General features: G+C 44.0%; 2 protein-coding genes across 4 annotated transcripts; one reads left to right on the top strand and one right to left on the bottom strand.

Annotated features, from left to right (window-relative positions):
- Nucleotides 1-64: 64 nt before the first annotated feature.
- On the bottom strand, nucleotides 65-2,133 carry LOC120654726 (CRIB domain-containing protein RIC10-like). The gene is made up of 5 exons (XM_039932345.1): nucleotides 1,773-2,133; nucleotides 1,428-1,513; nucleotides 1,129-1,223; nucleotides 899-986; nucleotides 65-491 (listed from the first exon to the last, which is right to left on the bottom strand). The coding sequence occupies exons 2-5, from the start codon at nucleotides 1,483-1,485 to the stop codon at nucleotides 250-252; spliced, it is 483 nt and encodes a 160-aa protein (XP_039788279.1). The 5' UTR covers nucleotides 1,486-1,513; nucleotides 1,773-2,133; the 3' UTR covers nucleotides 65-249.
- A 10,204-nt stretch (nucleotides 2,134-12,337) lies between these two features.
- LOC120654722 (polyubiquitin) lies at nucleotides 12,338-20,432 on the top strand. 3 transcript variants are annotated; one of them, XM_039932342.1, is made up of 4 exons: nucleotides 12,338-12,495; nucleotides 13,838-14,744; nucleotides 18,334-18,338; nucleotides 19,324-20,432. In XM_039932342.1, exons 2-4 carry the CDS (start codon nucleotides 13,838-13,840, stop codon nucleotides 20,239-20,241), a joined length of 1,830 nt encoding a protein of 609 aa, XP_039788276.1. In that variant the 5' UTR covers nucleotides 12,338-12,495; the 3' UTR covers nucleotides 20,242-20,432. The 3 variants fall into 3 exon arrangements, with proteins under 3 accessions (XP_039788276.1, XP_039788274.1, XP_039788275.1); XM_039932340.1 differs by lacking the exon at nucleotides 18,334-18,338 and having other exon boundaries at nucleotides 13,838-14,065; XM_039932341.1 differs by lacking the exons at nucleotides 12,338-12,495; nucleotides 13,838-14,744; nucleotides 18,334-18,338 and adding an exon at nucleotides 17,899-18,187.
- The last annotated feature ends 134 nt before the right edge of the window (nucleotides 20,433-20,566 follow it).

Genomic DNA, 20,566 nt, shown 5'->3' with positions numbered 1-20,566 from the left:
CTTTGCAGAGTCCTAATCTGTTCAGGAACTCATACTCATTTTCTGAAGTCTCACATATCATCCATGTAGGATTAGAGATGACTGCATGTTGTTCAAACATTAATTTAAGTCAATTTTCCTTTGGATTTCCAGCTATGTCTGACTGTAAAAAGAAAACAAAGAATCAAACAACTCCAAACCAAGCTGTCTCCCTAAACTGAAAACATTTACAGGCATGGTGATCTGCATTGGCGCATGGTTTTCTGCCATTCAGGCGACCCGGAACCCTCTTTGCGACTCACTGAAGGCGTCGTACGCGGTTGCGAATGAGGCTCTTGACCTTGAAGACGATGACCGGGCAGACGAGGTAGGCGACGACGCCCTGTTCTTCTTCCTCTTCGGCTTCCTCGGGCCTCCTCTTGGCACGTCAGGGCAAGAGGGGGCCTCTAGGCCAGGCTTGCTGTTGTCGTGGAAAATCTCAATGGGCATCATGCTTCTTGGCTGCTCAAAGTCTGCAGAAAAGAAATCCAGTAAATTCAGCTAAAAAAATTGAAAATAAACGTCTGTTTCAGGATCTGTGAGATTCTTCAACAAATTTGTGTTAATTTCCTATTGGCTTATTCCATACATGATACATGCAAACGACCAAGCGGTCCTTGCATCCTTGGTGTAGTGCTGTGCCACTACTACCATTATCAAATAGACAAGAAGATTCAGGGATCTAATTATAAGCACAAATGATTACTCGTGCTGCCTGTATAATTATTAGCCACAGATTTGTTTAAGGCGTGCCGGGAACGTCGTATGGAACGTCATCAAGGAACTTCATCCTTGTGCAAATATTATCTGATTTTTGCCGTTTAGTCTGTTTGGTTGACTGAATAGTTAAACGGTAAACAGTGACAGAGGTGAGAATCACCTGCAGAGGCCCAAGAAGTCTGCCTTGACTGCCCGGCTGTGCTCAGAGGGCCTGCTAACAAATCCTCTGTTCCCTTGAATTCAGCCATCTGAAATCAATCATGTACATCAGCAATCAGTTGAAAAGCTAGAAGAACAACGTAGACTCAGTGACAAAAAGAAAACACAATGCTGCAGACTGGTCGCCGAGAAGATCAATTGGAAAAGCTGCAAAGTTATGATATTCTTTACCCAGCTTGGAGATGTGTCACTGGTGCCCAGACCTATGTGAGCCACATGCTTTACATCTGTTGGGTACCCGATCTCCATCTCATGTTCTTTATGCACTGCAAAAGAACACAAGTTCATGTCTTATCAGCAGGTACTTGTGCTTTCACCCTATGCTTTTAGTTGGGACTCTTTTTCAGAACAATTTTTCATGAATTTTACTATTAAGTTTTTAGAATTTGGATACAGAAAACATAGGAACTCAAGATAAGTGATGCAAAAAGATAAAACAAAAGAAAAATAGAGAAGGATAGGATTATTACCAAACATCTGAGAGATTATCTTCAGCCCTTTGAAGATCCCCTTCATCTTTATCGCCATTGGTCAAGCCCTTGACGAAAAAGAGCTCCTACAAGAATGTATAATAAGATGAAATGTTCTAAGAGTACGAAGAAAAGACTTTAGCTTTCATATGACACATAAATTATACTGGACATGGTAAAGGAAAAGGGAAGAACAATGATACAATTTGCACGAATGACAAGGATACGCATCTCCTGAGTGTTCAAAAAGAAAGAAAAGATTGCTGACGTAAAGATTGCCAGAGACGAAGATGCACGCAGTAGAATGGATTACAGACAGAAGACGACGCGCACCCGCCATCTTACCTCAGGAACTAGCCTCTCAGTTTTAGAACTCGGACGAGCAGCCTTTGCTTCTGAATCGTTAGACCAAGTACGCTCTGAAAATGAAGAGCAAAGCAGAAGCAGATGAGCAAAGCAGTCTGGTTTAGAGGCGTAGGAAGCAGAGGGAGCTAAATCTTCTAAGAAGGTAGCAAAGCAACTCCTTAAATATGGGGGCGAGTTAGTTGGCCACAACTCTTCATGTTCTTCTTTTATTTTATTCTTTGTGCAATTCAGGCTTTGCTGAAGAACTACCAACTTGTGCTACTCTAGCTTGCAAGCTAGCTGTACATGGATTTCGTTTATGTGGTGATCATTTGTTTAGATGTTAATAGGAACTCATTGACAATATCATAGTCCTGATGAGTAGTTGAACCTTTTATTTTTCCTGAATAATTTCCTCCATAGGCTGGGGCACGATGTTCTGAAGAAAGCTGGATTGTTCCCCAGAAACTTTAACTGTCAACGCCTGTCTACATTCATCTGATAGCCATACAAAACTAACATCAACGGCTCAATTACGCAAAGCCTTAAAGATTCCAGGCCCAATGTCTGCTCAAAATCTCACATATGCTTCATGGTCCATTGGTCCTTGCACTTCCAACCAACATTGCATACTACTGTTTCATTGCTGGTAGCAGAAAAGCACACAGCACAGCCTAGGAGCAGGGACCAGTAAGATCTAATGAAATTTCATCTTCGGCATATCGCAGACCTTATTTTTTCTTCCTGATATAGATGTGCATAAAGTTTTCATGTAACATGAGCAGAGACCAGGCAGGATATTTAGTTCAGAAAAGTAGATGAAATTCATGCAGATCTGGGAGAGTGGTACCACATCAAGTAGGACTCTACACCACAGTTTGTGAGATCTAAAAAAAAAACTCGGCCGGGTGGGGAAAGACCGCCCCACCGGTATTAAGCTAAGAAGAAGCCTCGGCTTCCCCGACCGAGAAAATCCCCGAACCCCAGCCCCGCCCTAACACTGGGAACCGTAACCCCTAGGAATTGCCTGGGCCATACACGGTCCTCAGGCCGACCTGAGCCGGCTCTTAACCAGTGCTTTGGCACACGGGACCGACGAGAGGATTTTTTTAACCACAGCCTGAAATTCGCTCCCACGGGGATTCGAACTCAGGACCTGTGGAGTGCCGCTCGAGTGTCTTAACCGCTAGGCTAAGCACCCTTTGGCAGTTTGTGAGATCTGATTTTATCTTGGGAAGCACACGTCTGACCTACCACTTTTTGATGAATGGTGATCTGTCCCATTCCATCAGCTCGACAAAACTTTATATCATGAACATTTCCATGTATTCCCTTTGGTTAATTTTTAGTTAATTTATATGTCATGAAATTTTCCAAGCTGATAGGTGCAACATCAAGAGCCAATCCCTCGAGGCTGCTTGCCTTATCCTATTTATATTAAAATTCCCAATTAAGTGGCTGAAGGTGTGATAAATGGTACCATCAACCTCAGACCAATTAAACACAGCACAGAAATAAAATAAAATTAGACAATCTCTATCTTCCTGCAAATCAGCATTCACCTGGTGTCCATCTTCAGACATACTTTTATAAATATTTTTTAAGAAAAAGTCAGGAGCCCATTTCTATGGGGGCAGAAATAGTAGGTGGCAGCCATCTGTCATGTGCCTTGTCACTTGTGAGCATTTTCAGAATTGCTTGGTGATGGCGTGATGCAATGCACAACATAACCCTTAGATTATCTCAGCATAGAAAGTTTTTTTTTCTGAGTTTGGACATAAAAGCCTGCACTGTGAATTTATGTTTTACACGAAGCAATGCACATTTTATAAATATGAAATTTGCTAGTGCAAACTAATGACAGAGAAATGAGCACAGCTAGCTAAGTCAGAATTATGAATCCTGAACTTTTAGGAGTGTTGCAGGCCTGTATTGTAAGCTGTTGCCGACTGGATTAAGAAGAGGAAAGAATAACAGAGCACATATTTGCATGGTTGGCTCCGATTGGGCAAGTGATGGGTGCCCATGAGACAAGATCTGGTCCTGCCTCGCACCTACCCCACCAATGCCGTTGCAAGTCGTGGCAAGATCATCAAGTGTTATTAGGAGATGGCATGATCGGCATGTGATCAGCTCTGATATCCAACCTCATTTTTTTTCTGCTTGGAACTTAGATGTTGCAGACCACAGGTCTCTATATCAGTGTACGCGAGTTTCTTATTTAGAACTTGTGGGGATACATGACTACTGAAACTAGTCTCTCTCTCTCTCTCTCTCTCTCTCTCCTAAGACAGATGAGCAAGATGGGCTACTGTCACCATAGGCGATTTGGCCCATGCATACTCTCTAGAAAGAATCCAGGCCCGTGGACTGCTCAAGTTGCTAGTTCTACTTCCATTTTGTCCCTCTAAAAACAAAACTTATTTGTTCAATCATACGAGAAACTACTGTACAAGCAAACCCTTGTAAAAAAAATATTTTCTAGAAAGGCAGGCATACTAACAAGCTTCTTTCCATATGAGTACCTGACCACTACCTGTTATTAAAAAAACTAGAGTAAATTGCACCTATCATACATCAACTTGTGTGGTTGTATCACTTTAGTCCAACAAATTGTAAAATGCACAAGCTAATTCATGAACTTGTCAAAAGTGTGCATCTACGATTCTATGATTACATATACACCACATAGTGTATTTAGGTCACAAGCTTTAATGTGGAGAAGAGGGAGGGCCATAATACAAATATGCGTTTTTTTAATGTGGAGAAGAGGGAGGGCCATAATACAAATATGTGTTCCCATTTAATCGATGGCCTTGGTACCCATCGGCGGCTGTTCGTATTTCCGCGGCAATCGGCAGCACTGATGGAACCACAATGATGTGCACCAGACGGCCTCCCTCCTGCGTATGGTTAGTCCATCTTCTCTCCATCTTCACCACAATGATGTGCACCAGACGGCCTCCCTCCTGCGTATGGTTAGTCCATCTTCTCTCCATCTTCTCCTGCTAAAGGTCCGTAAGCCAGTCCTTGCACAATTTGTGGCCGCAACAAACGAGTAGTGATGGTGATAAAAGTAACGGGTACCCCCTAATCGCTTGTCAATACTGAAGCCTCTGGAGTCTAGACCGGTACGACACGACAAAGAGCTAGCCCAAGGCCGGTGGCCCAAGTCAGCTTCGGCCCACTAGGCGCGGCCCAAGCCAATACAAAGCGGCCCGCCGACAGCAGCCTCTACCTCGCCCGACCCCGTGGGAGGACTAGTTCTGCCCGACCCCCGCGGGAAGGCCTCGCCTCGCCCGACCCTCACCGGAGGGCTCCGCTCGCCTGGGCACGCACCGCCACATGGCGGCCTACCTACTCCGTGGTATGGAGACCACCAACGGTCAAAATGGGACCACACGGGTAGACGTGACTGATCGCCCATGCCCAATACAAGCCGAGACAGGGCACGGATGCGACAGGGCCTCGTCGATAAGACATTGCACAACCACTCCCCCAGAAGTCAGCACCAAGGACAGGAGGACCGTCGGAGGTCAAGACCGGACGACCATCCCCTGCAGATAGCAACTGTCACACCCTAAAATATTTAATTTTAGGATGTGAATATCTTTTAGGATGTGTTTAGCCATCTTTAGGTTTTCCCGAGTATTTTCCAAATTTCTTTGGCAATTATTCTCATTTTCTTGTGAGCTAAATTAATTTATTTGAATGGCTCTAAAATCTTTTTCACGATCTTCAAATATTTTATTTAGACTCTCGTGTCCCGAACTATCTTTAAGAAAATTTTTGAGAATTTTTGAATCCCCGGGATATATTTTTCATAGCTTAAAATATGATGATTCTAGTTTCTTTTCTTCCCGAATTATATTCAACTCATCTGGCTCATTCGAGTTCTTCGTGTTCTAATCTTTCTTCCCGATCAAGCTATGCCCGAGATGGTGCCGCATGGCTTTGTTTTTAGTATTGTTCCAACAATGCTCCATCAGCACTAGCTCATCAGACCAACACCGTTGTTCAAAAACCTGAGACCCAACTTGATCTGCCTTGGTCACCAAGCCTCTTTCTCTTCGCGATTCGAATTTTGTCTATTGGTACAAATCAATCTCAATCAATCGGAGCATCCCTTGTTTCCCATTCTCATCCTCGGCATAGTAGCCAGCCTGTCACACCTCTCTCTCTCTCTCTCTCTTCGAAGTTACCGATAGTTGTTTCTTTTCAACCGTAACTCTGTTTTCTGTGTTTCTTACGCTCCCGTAACTGTAGCAACGAGCCCTAGTCCTTTTGTATGCTCTTTTAAGCTTTTCTTTTGTTTTGGTCTATTGTTCTTAATTGTACTTGTTTGCTTTGTATGTTTGCTCGGTGATTGTTTCGAGTAGAAGGATAGTTGTTGAAGCTTGAAGAATCAAGAATTGCAAGTGAGCAAAAGCTGAAGAGCAGTAAGAGTAGCTTTTTATTGGTGAAAGGAAAGTGACCCTAACCATACTTCTGTCTATGCTTATTTATAAGATCATATGTTTTAATTGGAACATGGAGAACCACCCAGAAAAACAGTACAACCACAATACTATATGGCTCTGGTCTTGACTGATTAATTAGAAACTCTAGCTTGTGACAGTCTTACCGAAAAGGCAAGAGGGGATGCATCGATGGGTATAGCCCGGCCCGTTTGGGGGTAGCGGCCTTTGCTAAGGAGCTGATCATTAGGGAGGGTTATGCTCTGCTTTGGCTTGAAACCTTAGCGGGTTGTCACTTGTTAGGGAATTTTTGTAAAGGCCTCGTAGCGTGCCTATGCAATTATACCTCGGAAGTGTGGTATTGTGCTTAGCTAGCACATGCGTGGTTGGGTTCAAAGTTCTTCGGAACTTTTACACGAATTGTGATGAAAGTGTACAACCTCTGCAGAGTGAAAATTGATATATCAGCCGTGCTCACGGTTATGAGCGGCTTGGACCCTCACATGATTAATAAACTTAAAGATAGATTTCTTGTGGCCTTGCTGAGTACCAACCATAAGTGTACGCACCCTTGCTTACTGCTGCTCAGAAGAGAAAGTTGTTGTGAAGTCTTTTGAAGATGATACTGAGTTCTAGGCATACGCAACCTCCGGTCGATTGCCTATGAAGTTTGAAGCCTTTGTTTCCAGAATAAGCTGTATAACTCTGATTGTCTTTTAATTGTTATAATTCTCTTTTTCATGATACTGTTACTGATTATTGACTTATAATGTCTCTATATGTATGGAACTTGATCCTGGTATACATATAGTTATGCATTCGGTTTTGTCCTTAAAACCGGGTGTGACAGCAATGTCACCAACGGGGCGTCATCTACAGTGCGCCATGCCATTTCCTGTCCGCCATGATCGCTGCAGGGTGGGAAATGGGAGAAGAATGATCATCGTCACCATCGGCAAGGGCCGCGAGCCCCGCCACGATGGACAGATGAGGAAGATGGGGTCGGATCACGTCTGACCCCTGCGGCTTCCTCCTTTTTGTCCTTACCCCATTTTGTATCCGACCCCCTCTTTCCCTAGGGCTATAAAGGGGAAGAGGGGTACCCCTCAGACGGGGACCGAACTTTGGCACTCACGCACACACACTCACACACGCAACCAAAGACTTGGGAGCCCGTTCCCTCTCTCGTCTGTTTGTAACCCCTACTACGAACTAAGTGCAAGAGCTCGAACTGGACGTAGGGACATTTCACCCGAACCAGTATAAACCTTGTGTCGCATACTTGCATTACCATCCGAAAAATTTACTAGCTGGTGATACATAACACCGGCAAGTAGCATATGATAGATTAGATGCGTATGGTAGATGCAACCTCGAAGCAGATGCAATGCATCCTTGGCGGCAACAAGCACTACTAGAAAACAAGCCTTAGGTCCACCCCAAAAGTACCAATATGGAGATGAACCGGTACCTCATCTACCTCATCTCCATACCGGTACTTTTGGGGTGGATGGAATCTTTAAATGGGCCTTAGGCACCGGTTGGTATTATCAACCGGTATCTAAGGCTCTCCATAGGTACCGGGTGATAATTTTTATATTAGTACCGGGTGGTACCACCAACCGGTACCTATAGATGAGCCTTAGTTACCAGTTGGTGTTACCAACCGGTACCTTAGGAGCCTTAGGTACCGGTTTGTAACACCAACCGGTACCTTAGGCTCATCCATGGGTTACTTTAAAAGGAATATATCTCCTTCTTAATCAGAACAACTGTGTAGCTGAGATGATAAAGGAGCAACGCACTAGGCTAGAGGTCACGAGTTCGAATCCCAACCAAAGAGAATATTTTATGTGAATTTTGGAGTCTTATGTACCAGTTATTTTACCCGGTACCAAATGCTCCAGCCATTGGTACCACTTTTGGGGTACCGGTTCAAAAAACCGGTACCAAAGGGCACATGCAACTGGTGCCCTTAGACATTTTTCTAGTAGTGAAGCTAGCAAGTTAAATTAACTTTGCCCATGTAAATACTAATCACGTGGTTGATAGCTTGGGATACAATCATGCATATCTCTTGAAACCTATATGTGTTCTTAGGTCTTGCAAGCTTTTTTTCCTACTGAAAATCCTGACACGTATGTGCCATGTATTCTTGTATGTAGGTTCGTCTGACGAATTTTTCAGTGTGGAGATCCATCCAGTCAGGATTCTTTTGCGTGAACAAGACATATATGAATGAGAAAATTGATTGGTTCGATCACTGCAGTTGAGCTTGAAGGAGGGACCAAGATCAGCAAACATCATGGAGTCACCATGCATTGCAGTGTCTGTAAAGGTGCTGACCACAACAAGAAGGGCCACTACAAATACGCACTACAGAACCAATGAGCTATTGTGGAAGAAGATGATCCAACAGTCCTTCAGGTATAATTGGCATGCAATGTGCATTGTCACTTTTATTTTTTTTCCCAATGACTAATAGAATCCTTGTCCTTCAAATGATCTGAGTAGAACATCTGGGAGCATGGTCTTCAATTTATTGAATGAGATTAGTACCTTTTACTTGCACTAACTCATTTTTAATAGTGCAAAAGTGAATGCCAGTAGTATCTAATTTATTTCTGCTACAGGATATGTTACACGCCAACTCAAGGAAGACACCCGAGCCTTTACCACAAGTTTTTTTTTGTTGAACAAGAAAGAGATGCAATGCCTCCTCCAAGACTGACCACTGCAATGGCAAGAGGCAGACCAAGAAGGGCAAGAGGGATTAAAGGTAGCATAAGAGGGCGTGTTCAAACAAGGGATGCATGAGGCAACACAGTAGGTACGAGAGGTGGTAGGGCTAACAGTACAAAAGGATGTGGCCGGAAAAGGGCTAAGAGATATGATAATAGTATAGGAGAGCTAAGTGCTGCAATAGATATCGAGGAGGTTAGCATTACACAAAATGCTCCAGCTAACCTTAGTTAGCAAGAATCTCAAGAATAATCCAATGTTTATCGTGTGATTGTTATGGACTAGGCATGAATCTCTAGTACTGTCACCAGTGTTTTCTCACAATCTTTTTTACCGAGGTACTAATATAGTTTGTCCTGACTTGTTTGTTTCTTTTTTTTCAACTTGTTGTGTATTTGCTTATAATATTCTAGGCCTTGAGAACTCAGGACATTAAATTTTGATGTTACAATCAATGTGTGGCCACAAAAGCAAACAACATATATATGATCATGTGTAACGAGCTATCGACGAATCGAACTGGGCAGATAGATAGCGCAAGCATCATCACATGGCAGAGACAAACGTCGGCCAAGAGATATTTTGCATTATGGCCTTCCCTCTTCTCCACATTAAACCTTGTGATCTAAATACGCTCTATGGTGTACGTGTGACCGTGGATTCACTCTTTTGACAAGTTCATGCATCTATTCGTGCGTTTTACAATTTGTTGGACTAATGTGATACAACCGCACAAGTTGATGTATGATGGGTGCAATTTACTCAAAAAAACTATGACAAAGTGCAACTATGCATAGAAAATTAGAAATGAGAAAGAAATAAAATGTAGGTTAAATAAATCCAGAACACTCGTTGCTGTAAATGAATCAGTCAGCCACAAATAAGAAATTGAATGCCATGGATTTCAGAATGTTCACATCGCCAGAAAGAAATTAATAGATGACGCTGAAAACGCATCCGTGTCCATGTTGCATATACAGCTAAGTGAGAGGGTGACATTGTACATTGGTCATATCCAAAGACGCACCAAATTTTAGGAACAGTGGGTGAACCCTTGTGAATTATTTTATGATCAAAGTGCTGATGGCACCAAGAAAATATGGTTAGAAATTGAAGCAAGTGCCCTTTGTGACCAGTGACCAACTATGGATTGGTATAGCGGTAGACAAATAGGGATATTGTTTAGTTCAACGGCCACCGGGCACCTAATACACTAATCTTGCAGCTAATCCCGAAATGAAAAGTACATTCCAATTATGTCCCAATCATTCTAGAAGACTCCCATTAGTTTTGGATATGGAAAGAGGATGCACAAACAGAGAATGTGACATCACCTTAGCCGTTGTGTCAAGTTTTCTGTGCTAACATTTTGAGCAAGCTGTAAGCAGGTATACCTAGGCCGTGTTTGGTTGCATCCTGTAAAATTTTTAAAAAGGCATCTTTCTATATTTGAAGTACTAAATATAGACTAATCACAAAAATAATTACAGAACTCGTCTATAAATCGCGAGACGAATCTAATGAGCCTAAGTAATCCGTCATCAGAAGTTATTTACTGTAGCATTATTGTAGCAATTTAGCATCTAATTATAACCTAATTAGGTTCATTAAATTCGTCTCGACATTTACAGACAGCAGTCGCAATGCGTTTTTTATTTCGTCTAGATTTAAATCTTCATGCAGGTGCCAGAAATTTTTTTTTGGAATTTGGAATTTTGTAACTGAACACGGCACTAGATGAGCGCCTGCGCACACGTTGGCACAAAAAAAAAAAGCAAATCCGGTAGGGCGTTAAGCATGGGAGAGTGAACCACGCCCTGCAGGCCCTGTTTGGTAAAGTGTTAAATCAAGTTTACACAAAAAGACGAATGTCTATATGGAGTACTAAATGGAGTCTATTTGTAAAACTTTTTCAGGGACGGATGTAACTTTTCGAGATGTATCTAATGACGGTAATTAATTGATGATTTGCTTCAGTGATGCTACAGTAACCATCCTCTAATCGCGCGGTCAAAGACCTCATTAGATTCGTCTCGCGCTTTACACGGGGGTTGTGGAGGTGGTTTTGTAATTAGACTTCATTTGATACTCTAAATTAGTGGTCAAAGATGGAAAAAAATTCCATGAAATCCAACCAACCATGGCTACTATATGACAGATATATTCCTTGAAGCACTTCAACCTAAGCCAACTTCAGTGCTGCTCGAAAATATCCATTTGGCAACCTTTGGAGGACTTCTTTGCGGCGAGGTAGAATTCTTCTCTGGTGAACTTGAGAATCAGGCGGGATGGCCTAGCAATGAACCCATAGCTGTGATGATTGTAGCCACAAGGGACGAATCAGGAGGAAAACTCACCGAAGACGACAATGTCTAGAGGGAGTATGCTGGCGGATGTAGAATGAAGGCATAGAAAGGGGCATCGTAGGTAGGGAGGAAAGCGGCAACAACGGTGGAAGGGGAGAAAAGTTTAGAGCTTTTATAAAGATGACAAAGATAATCTTAATTTAGATCCAAGGGTCACAAGCAACTAGTTCTATTTGTATATATCTACTATCTGCTTGTTTAAAAACTTAGTGCTCATCAAGTATTTTGTATTGTTGCAGATCCAATGGTCTGCATTGCAGTGATTGACCACGCACCTCTACACAGCAACTTCTGAAATCACTATGAATTTTTTTCTTCTTATTGTTCATGATGGCATTGCGCTCCTATGAGCTTGCTCGACTACTGTGGCAATCATCCTTCTTATCATACCCAATTACCCATGTATAGTCATGTAGTACATCTATGTTCGGTATCTCTCTTCGTGCAACCACGTCGACTACAAGTAGCGGTTATCCACTAGCCATTCAAATTGTAACATCAATCATCCAATCAAAAGGACAGTAGAAAAAGTTATAACTTCTAAATTAGTCATAGCGGCTAAGTGGAGCTATTTTTTTTTTGAAATAAGTGGGACTGTTATTGTAGTAAAACACAGCATAAGTGCCAACTTTCTCTATCATATTCAAGGTTTTTATGGACTATCTTCTTTTAGACTCTTTCTTTTTAGGCTCGTTCAACTGGGACTGGGGCGGTCTAATTCATCATAACCACAGTCTAACATAAAAAAAACCGCAAAAAAAAAAACAGTCTAACACGAAAAAAATCTAGGCTTCTAGAGGACTGAGGAGGAGCGCGTTAACGGCGTCGACAAACTAGCCACCAGCCAGCGAACCCACCAACGCAAAAGAGACCGATGCGACGTTGACGCATTGACGGTTCTCCACCCAGTCTGTCTCTTTGTGGATGGGCCCTGGGTGCCTCTCTCGAAAGTTCCTTGCGCTGGCCGCCGTCACGGCACAGGATTCCTTCCACCTCACCGCCCCCCAACCCCCGGGTGCCTGGCCCGGCCGTATATAAACAGCCACCCCCTCCTCCCCGTTCCCCATCGCTTCTCGTCTCGTGTGTTGTTCCGAGAACACAACCAAAATCCAAATCATCATCCTCGCGACTCTCGTCGATCCCTCGCCCCGCTTCAAGGTACGGCGATCCTCCTCCCCCGTCTCTCCTGGATCGATTCTGCGTGCTGTTTCCGTTTCTGAATCGAGCGAATCGATTGTTAGGGCCCATGGGGTGTGGTAGTCTGGTTCGATCCGCGCTGTTTCTCTGTTCATAGTGTAGATCTGATCGATTCCCTGGTGAAATCGTTGATCGCGCTATTCGTGTGGGGTAGTTCTGATCGCTTTGTATATGGGATTTACCCCATGATGTGCTTGGCTCGTTTGTCTTGGTTAGAGGTTAGATCTGCCCGCGTTTTCTTTGTTATTTCTGATGCGGATATGATGTAGAATTTCGCCCCTGTATCCCACGTCCTTATGTGCATTTGGTTCGGTGATGCTACTTAGGTTTTTCCTACTGATATGTAGAATTTCGCCCCTGTATCCCACGTCCTTATGTGCATTTGGTTCGGTGATGCTACTTAGGTTTTTTCTACTGATTTGTCTGATAGCTTGTAAGGTTTGGTAGTGGTCTGGCATGTTTGTTTCTCTAGATCAGAAGTAGAATAAGATCATCTCAACTAGCGCTAGCTTTATTGAATTTGGACCTGCATGTGTGTCCCATCTATATGTTCGAATTTAAGATATACGCTTCTGTTGAGTTGACGCTGTACCTTTTACCTGAGGAACATGCATCCTCCCGCTACTTCGTGCTTAGATAGATCAAGATATATGCTGCTACTATTTGATGATTTCTAGTATCTATACATGATAAACATGCATGTGCTTGCTACGAGTACTTATTTTGATATACTTGGATTGGATGATAACATATGCTGCTGTTGGTTGATTCTACCAACATCATGAACTGCTACTATTTGATGATTTCTATTATCTATACATGATAAACATGCATGTGCCTTCTACGAGTACTTATTTTGATTACTTGGATTGGATGATAACATATGCTGCTGCTGGTTGATTCTACCAACATCATGAACATGTACATCCATTAGTGTTTTCTGCATATGTTGTTCCTGTTTGCTTCAGGCTGTTTCTGTATCTTCCCTACTTTATTTTCTGCTAAATACTCTGTTGGGCTTGGTCTGGATCTTCTTGTGTCGTATGCATTTTCATGCCGCTAGATATGCATGCTTATATAGATTGTTGCTACTGTGATGGTTCTATAGTATACCTGATGATCATGCTTGCCCTTTTAAGTTCTTGTTACACTTGGTTGCTATAGCTTGGTTGATGACATGCTGCTGCTGTTTGTTTTCTGATGAACACAAGACCTTATCTCTCTTTGTATGTGATGTTTCTGTTTGCTTGAGACTTGTGTTACTGCTAGATACTTACCCTGTTGTTTGGCTATTCTTTTGCAGATGCAGATCTTCGTTAAGACCCTTACTGGCAAGACCATCACCCTCGAGGTGGAGTCCTCCGACACTATCGACAATGTCAAGGCCAAGATCCAGGACAAGGAGGGCATTCCCCCAGACCAGCAGAGGCTCATCTTCGCTGGCAAGCAGCTCGAGGATGGGCGTACCCTTGCCGACTACAACATCCAGAAGGAGAGCACCCTCCACCTGGTGCTCCGCCTGAGGGGAGGCATGCAGATCTTTGTGAAGACCTTGACTGGCAAGACTATCACCCTTGAGGTCGAATCTTCCGACACCATCGACAACGTCAAGGCCAAGATCCAGGACAAGGAGGGCATCCCACCAGACCAGCAGCGTCTGATCTTCGCTGGCAAGCAGCTTGAGGATGGCCGCACCCTTGCCGACTACAACATCCAGAAGGAGAGCACTCTCCACCTGGTGCTCCGCCTGAGGGGTGGGATGCAGATCTTCGTGAAGACCTTGACTGGCAAGACCATCACTCTGGAGGTTGAGAGCTCCGACACCATCGACAACGTTAAGGCCAAGATCCAGGACAAGGAGGGCATCCCCCCAGACCAGCAGCGTCTGATCTTTGCTGGCAAGCAGTTGGAGGATGGCCGTACCCTTGCGGACTACAACATTCAGAAGGAGAGCACTCTCCACCTGGTGCTCCGCCTGAGGGGTGGGATGCAGATCTTCGTGAAGACTTTGACTGGCAAGACCATCACTCTGGAGGTTGAGAGCTCTGACACCATCGACAACGTGAAGGCCAAGATCCAGGACAAGGAGGGCATCCCACCAGACCAGCAGCGTCTGATCTTCGCAGGCAAGCAGCTGGAGGATGGCCGTACCCTCGCTGACTACAATATCCAGAAGGAGTCCACCCTCCATTTGGTGCTCCGCCTCCGTGGTGGCCAGTAAGCCATTGGTCATCCAAGCTGCTGCTGTACCTGGGTCGTCTGGTCTATGCCATGAAGGCCGTCTTCTTCGAAGTATCTGTGTCATTTATGTCTAAACTGTGTTTGGTTTTCATGAACTGGTTGTGTTCTTGTGTTCCTGAAACAGCTATTGTGGCAGCAGTTGGGCTTAAGCATGAATAAGTGAAACTTAAATCTGTGCTCTGTTTATACATTATTATGCCAGTTCTATATGAATTCGTTAGCTTTTGAGTTCTGTTTGGCATGTGAGGTGTTTCGTCGCACCTCCAGGTTCTTGCAGTCTTGCTGACTCCTATTTTGCGCTGAATGTCCATCTCTATGTTCTGCCAAGCTTAAATTTCTAAGTGAATGTTTGCAAGTGTTGGATTCGGAGGTTGCAACAGTGACATGTTTGATTTGTTGCTGGAGTGTTACTAGTAGATTAATTAAGAAGCTTTTTGCTAGTTATGGAATAGAGTAGCTCTGTGCTATGCGGAACCTTATTTTTGGTAGATTCGTGACTTCGCTCTGAACCAGGTAGCTAGAGCCAGAGGTAGACGAAGTGACTACTTCCCTGCGTGTATGTAGTTTTGTGATTGAGCATTGCAATGACTGAAGTAGATTGTCTTAGTTTGTTGCAAACTGAACCAATATCGGATGGAGTGTGCCTGCGGTCCACACATTCATGCTTTCTTTTGTCTGGATGCTGTGTACAAAATAAATAAATATTTTGCTTCGCCATTGCCAAACAGGCTTGCCGGCGAAAATCTGTCCGGCACCTGCCCTAGTAGGTTCCAGGACGTGGCAAGATCATCTTGTGTTCTTATGAAATGGCGGGTGGTCAGCTCTCGAACCCAATATTTTTCTCTTGGACCTTAGCTGTAGCAGCCCACAGATCTCGGTATGCAAGTTTCCAGTTTCCTTATGCAGATGAACGGGATGCAAGGCTCTGGAGTCAATATATCTTTTTTTTAAAAAAACTTTATTGGATGATTTTTTAGATGACTACATATTTTGTGCAACTAAGTCTCGGTAGAGCCATCGCGTATTGTACATGGGCTGTCCAAGTTGCTATTTCTGTTCTTTAAAAAGGGGGAATGCTGTTATTTTTCAGAAGTTCCATGAATTATCCTTGTCCACGTCGCTAGAAAAATGGCACAAACACATCCACATCCACACCACAGCCATATTGCAAATCCAGGCATCCAGCCAAGTGGAATGGTGACATTGTCCATTGGTCTTATCCATAACGCATCTCCATATCTTATGATGATCACAAAGCTGTGTTGACCCGGACCAATCATCTTGTGTATGTACCAGTTGGTGAAGGTACCAAGAAAATGTAGTTAGAAAAATGCAAGTGTCCTTTGTATTGACTATATAATTCCATCCACTTGTGACCAGTGATCAACCATTATTGATTGGTATACTAGCGTCATTGTTGGTTCATCTTGTGCATGTACCAGTTGGTGAAGGTACCAAGAAATTGCAGTTAGAAGATGCAACACGTGTCCTTTGTACTAGTTTATATAATTACACACACTTTTGTGACCTGTGACCAACCATTATTGAGTGATTGGTACTAGTAGTCATAGACTAGCAGCGCCATTGTTAGTTCATCGGTCCCGGCCTCCCGGGCACCTAAAGAAATGCGGCTGCAATTGTGTCTGTCCTAATCAATCTACTAGAAGGCTCTCAGATTGATGTTTTTTCTTTCTTTCTCTGAGGATCTGATGAATGCATCTGTAGAGAGGATGGCGTTGTGCCAAGACCCTTGCTAACGTTTTCAGGAAAAAGAGATATGCTTAACCTAGACGAATAACTTACGTTTGTCATAGTTTGATCGAATCCAGCACGGCAAGTTAACGTTTTAAGCGTCAACCGGGCACAGCATGATTGTAACATGACAACTACAAGAAAGCATATTCCTGGAAACACTTCATATGCAACCTCATAATCAACCACTGCTGCTTGTATGTACATGTTTGACTTTCTCCTTGTTACACTCATTTTAGCATTAATGCTATACGGCTATGAAGTTTAAATCTGCAGGCTTGCAGCTTTTACATAAGCACCGGATCGTGTATCTATATAATTGTGAGGTCCAGGATTTATATACGGTTATTTGTAAAAAAAAAAGTGTTAATATGCCTAGCGCATATATAAGGAAAACAATCATCAGATTTGAAAATAAAGTTACCAAGATTTTGAGGCGTGTGATCAACTGGTAGATGGGAATGAACATCACCTCACACATAGGTCATACCACCCTATTCATAAGGCACTTAATCCGAAATCGAGAAACCATACATGATTGCTGTCATCCAAAATCACCACGGGCAATCTCTAATGTTTACTCCTACCATCTCAAATTATTAGTTGTTTTGACTTTTCTAGATGTATAACAAATACATCTAGAAAAATCAAAACAACTAATAATTTAGTACAGAGGGAGTATTTCATCATTATAGCGAGGAAAAAAAAGAAAGAGATAAATAATATCCTAACTTCTAAATTAGTGGCATCAACTTTCTCGGCTAAGTAAGTGAGGAACACTATCATTTCGTAGGTCATGTCATGAGTGCGGACTTGCAATATCTTATTTGTTTAGATCATTTTGTATTTTGATTTTTTGGAAGGAAATCTTCAACATTTGAAGTATTAAATGTAAATTAATCACAAAACTAATTACCGATTTCGTCTGTAAACTACGAGACAAATCTAATGAGTCTAATTAATCTATCATTAAAACATGTTTACTGTAGCAATTTAGTGTCTAATCACATCCTAATTAGGCTCATTAGATTCGTCTCGCGATTTACAGTCCATTTGTGTAATGCGATTTATTTTTCAACTACATTTAGTATACCATGCAAGCGATTTAAATTTTTTTGCAAAAATTAGATTGCAATACTTATCATCGCCTACCGCTAACGCTCCCTCTAACGTCGTTAAGCCGACATCATAAGCGCTCCTCTCTTCTCGGAGGAAAATAAATAAAAGTGGCAAGAAAAATAACGTAGCGGTGGGCCACGCACGCCAGCAACGTTTGGCGTGGAGGCGAATCGCGTTAACGGCGTCGACAAGTCTAACGGCCACCAACCATCGAGGATCGAGCTGCCTCTCGAAAGCTCCGCACCGCACCACTCCACCGCGGTTCGCGTTGGACTCTTCGCGCTGGCAGCTTCCTTCCCGGAAATTGCGTGGCGGAGACGAGCGGGCAGCGGGCTCCTCTCACCACGGAAATTGCGTCACGGCACGGGTGGGGATCCCTTCCCCACCTTCCTCTCCTCCCCCCCGTCGCAGCCCATAAATACACGGCCTCCTCGCCTCTTCCCCCAATCTCATATCCTCTCATCGTTCGGAGCGCACAACCCCCGTTCCAAATCCAAATCGCTCTTCTCGTGACCCTCGGCGATCCTTCCCCCGTTTCAAGGTACGGAGATCCGCTCCCCCATCCTCTCGCCCCCTCTCCTCCTCTAGATTGGCGTGGTTTGGTAGTTCTGCTTGGTCTGTGGCTAGGAACTGGGCCGAGGCGTTCATGCTAGATCCGCGTGTTCCCTGATCCTTGATGGCTGGGAGGTGGGGTTTTCGTGTAGATCTGATAGGTTCTGCTGTTTATCTTGTAGTGCTCCTTCGATTTGTGGGGATTTTAGGTCGTTGATCTGGGAATCGTGGGGTTGCTTCTAGGTTGTTCGTAGATGAGGTCGTTCTCACGATCTGCTGGATCGCTGCCTAGGTTTAGCTAGGTCTGCTGTTTATCTTGTCGTGCTCCTGCGATTTGTGGGGATTTTAGGTCGTTGATCTGGGAATGGTGGGGTTGCTTATAGATTGTTCGTAGATGAGGTCGTTCTCACGATCTGCTGGGTCGCTGCATAGGTTTAGTGGTGCTAGCTAGGATTAAACATCTGATTCCTCCGATCGATTATTTTGTTCGCATGTGTAAGGTTTGGTCGTTGTCTGATTGCTGTAGATCAGAGTAGAAATAAGGTCGTCACGCTCCTGGCTTATTTTGAATCTGCATGTGTGGCATGATTAAGATGATTACGCAGTTTCTATATGTTTGAATATGATGCAGTAACTTTTAACTGAGTTACACACGTTTCATGTTGTTTAATTATATTGCATGGTAGATGAGGATATATACTGCTACATGAGTTTGATGATTCTCTGGTACCTCATGATCAGCTAGCTCATGTGCTTAAATTGAAATTGCATGTGAATTGCATGTGCCACATGATTAAGATGCTAAGATTGGTGAAGATATATGCTGTTGTTCCTATAGGATCCTGTAGCTTTTACCTGGTCAACATGCATCATCCTGTTATGGATCTCTATGCATGATAGATCAAGATATGTACGGCCAATTTGATGATTCTTTTGTACACCTGATGATTATGCATGCTGTTTGCCCTTAATTTGATATACTTGGACGATGCCATGCTTAGTACTAATGAAGTGATGAACACACGTGGCCTATTGGTATCTGATTGAATATGCTGTTGCTGTTTGCTTGAGATGGTTCTGTTTGTTTAATAGGTACTTATCCTGTTCTCTGGCTATCTTCTGCAGATGCAGATCTTTGTGAAGACCTTGACCGGCAAGACTATCACCCTCGAGGTGGAGTCCTCCGACACCATTGATAACGTCAAGGCAAAGATCCAGGACAAGGAGGGCATCCCCCCGGACCAGCAGAGGCTTATCTTCGCCGGCAAGCAGCTGGAGGATGGCCGCACTCTTGCGGACTACAACATCCAGAAGGAGAGCACCCTCCACCTGGTGCTCCGCCTGAGGGGAGGCATGCAGATCTTCGTGAAGACTTTGACCGGCAAGACTATCACCCTCGAGGTGGAGTCCTCCGACACCATTGACAACGTCAAGGCAAAGATCCAGGACAAGGAGGGCATCCCCCCGGACCAGCAGAGGCTTATCTTCGCCGGCAAGCAGCTGGAGGATGGCCGCACTCTTGCGGACTACAACATCCAGAAGGAGAGCACCCTCCACCTGGTGCTCCGCCTGAGGGGAGGCATGCAGATCTTCGTGAAGACCTTGACCGGCAAGACTATCACCCTCGAGGTGGAGTCCTCCGACACCATTGACAACGTCAAGGCAAAGATCCAGGACAAGGAGGGCATCCCCCCGGACCAGCAGAGGCTTATCTTCGCTGGCAAGCAGCTGGAGGATGGCCGCACCCTTGCGGACTACAACATCCAGAAGGAGAGCACCCTCCACCTGGTGCTCCGCCTGAGGGGAGGGATGCAGATCTTTGTGAAGACCTTGACTGGCAAGACTATCACTCTTGAGGTTGAGAGCTCCGACACCATTGACAACGTGAAGGCCAAGATCCAGGACAAGGAGGGCATCCCCCCGGACCAGCAGCGTCTGATCTTCGCCGGCAAGCAGCTGGAGGATGGCCGCACTCTTGCGGACTACAATATCCAGAAGGAGTCCACTCTCCACCTGGTGCTTCGTCTCCGTGGTGGCCAGTAAGCCATCGGTCGTCTAAGCTGCTGCTGTACCTGGGTCTCCTGGTCTCTGCCATGAAGGGTGTCGTCTTTTAAGTATCTGTGTCATTTGACGTCGAATTTGTGTATGGTTTCATGAACTGGTTGTCTACCTAAAACAGTTATTGCAGTGCAGCAGTATGGCTTAAGCATGAATAAATGATGTTTGAACTTAAATCTGTGCTCTATTTTGTATTTGTCTTCTTATTGCCTGAGATTAAATTTGTTGGCCTTTGAGGTCTGTTTGGCACTTGAGATGCTTGTTACACCTCCAGGTTATGTCATTGCTTCTTTGTCAACCGTTATGTTCT

Source organism: Panicum virgatum, chromosome 1N, assembly GCF_016808335.1.
Source record: "Panicum virgatum strain AP13 chromosome 1N, P.virgatum_v5, whole genome shotgun sequence".
Taxonomy (NCBI): Eukaryota; Viridiplantae; Streptophyta; class Magnoliopsida; order Poales; family Poaceae; genus Panicum; species Panicum virgatum.
Note: the sequence above shows the minus strand (reverse complement) of the source record. Positions and strands in the feature narration are given on the sequence as shown.

What these genes read in the sequence shown, in the direction of transcription:
- LOC120654726 (XM_039932345.1), bottom strand. Translation starts at nt 1,485, where the DNA reads ATGGCGATAAAGATGAAGGGGATCTTCAAAGGGCTGAAGATAATCTCT. An exon ending in GATAATCTCTCAGATGTTTG is followed by an intron (nt 1,224 to 1,427) that starts GTAATAATCCTA and finishes GTTCTTTTGCAG; the next exon opens with TGCATAAAGAACATGAGATG. An exon ending in GTGACACATCTCCAAGCTGG is followed by an intron (nt 987 to 1,128) that starts GTAAAGAATATC and finishes GATTGATTTCAG; the next exon opens with ATGGCTGAATTCAAGGGAAC.
- LOC120654722 (XM_039932342.1), top strand. Translation starts at nt 13,838, where the DNA reads ATGCAGATCTTCGTTAAGACCCTTACTGGCAAGACCATCACCCTCGAG.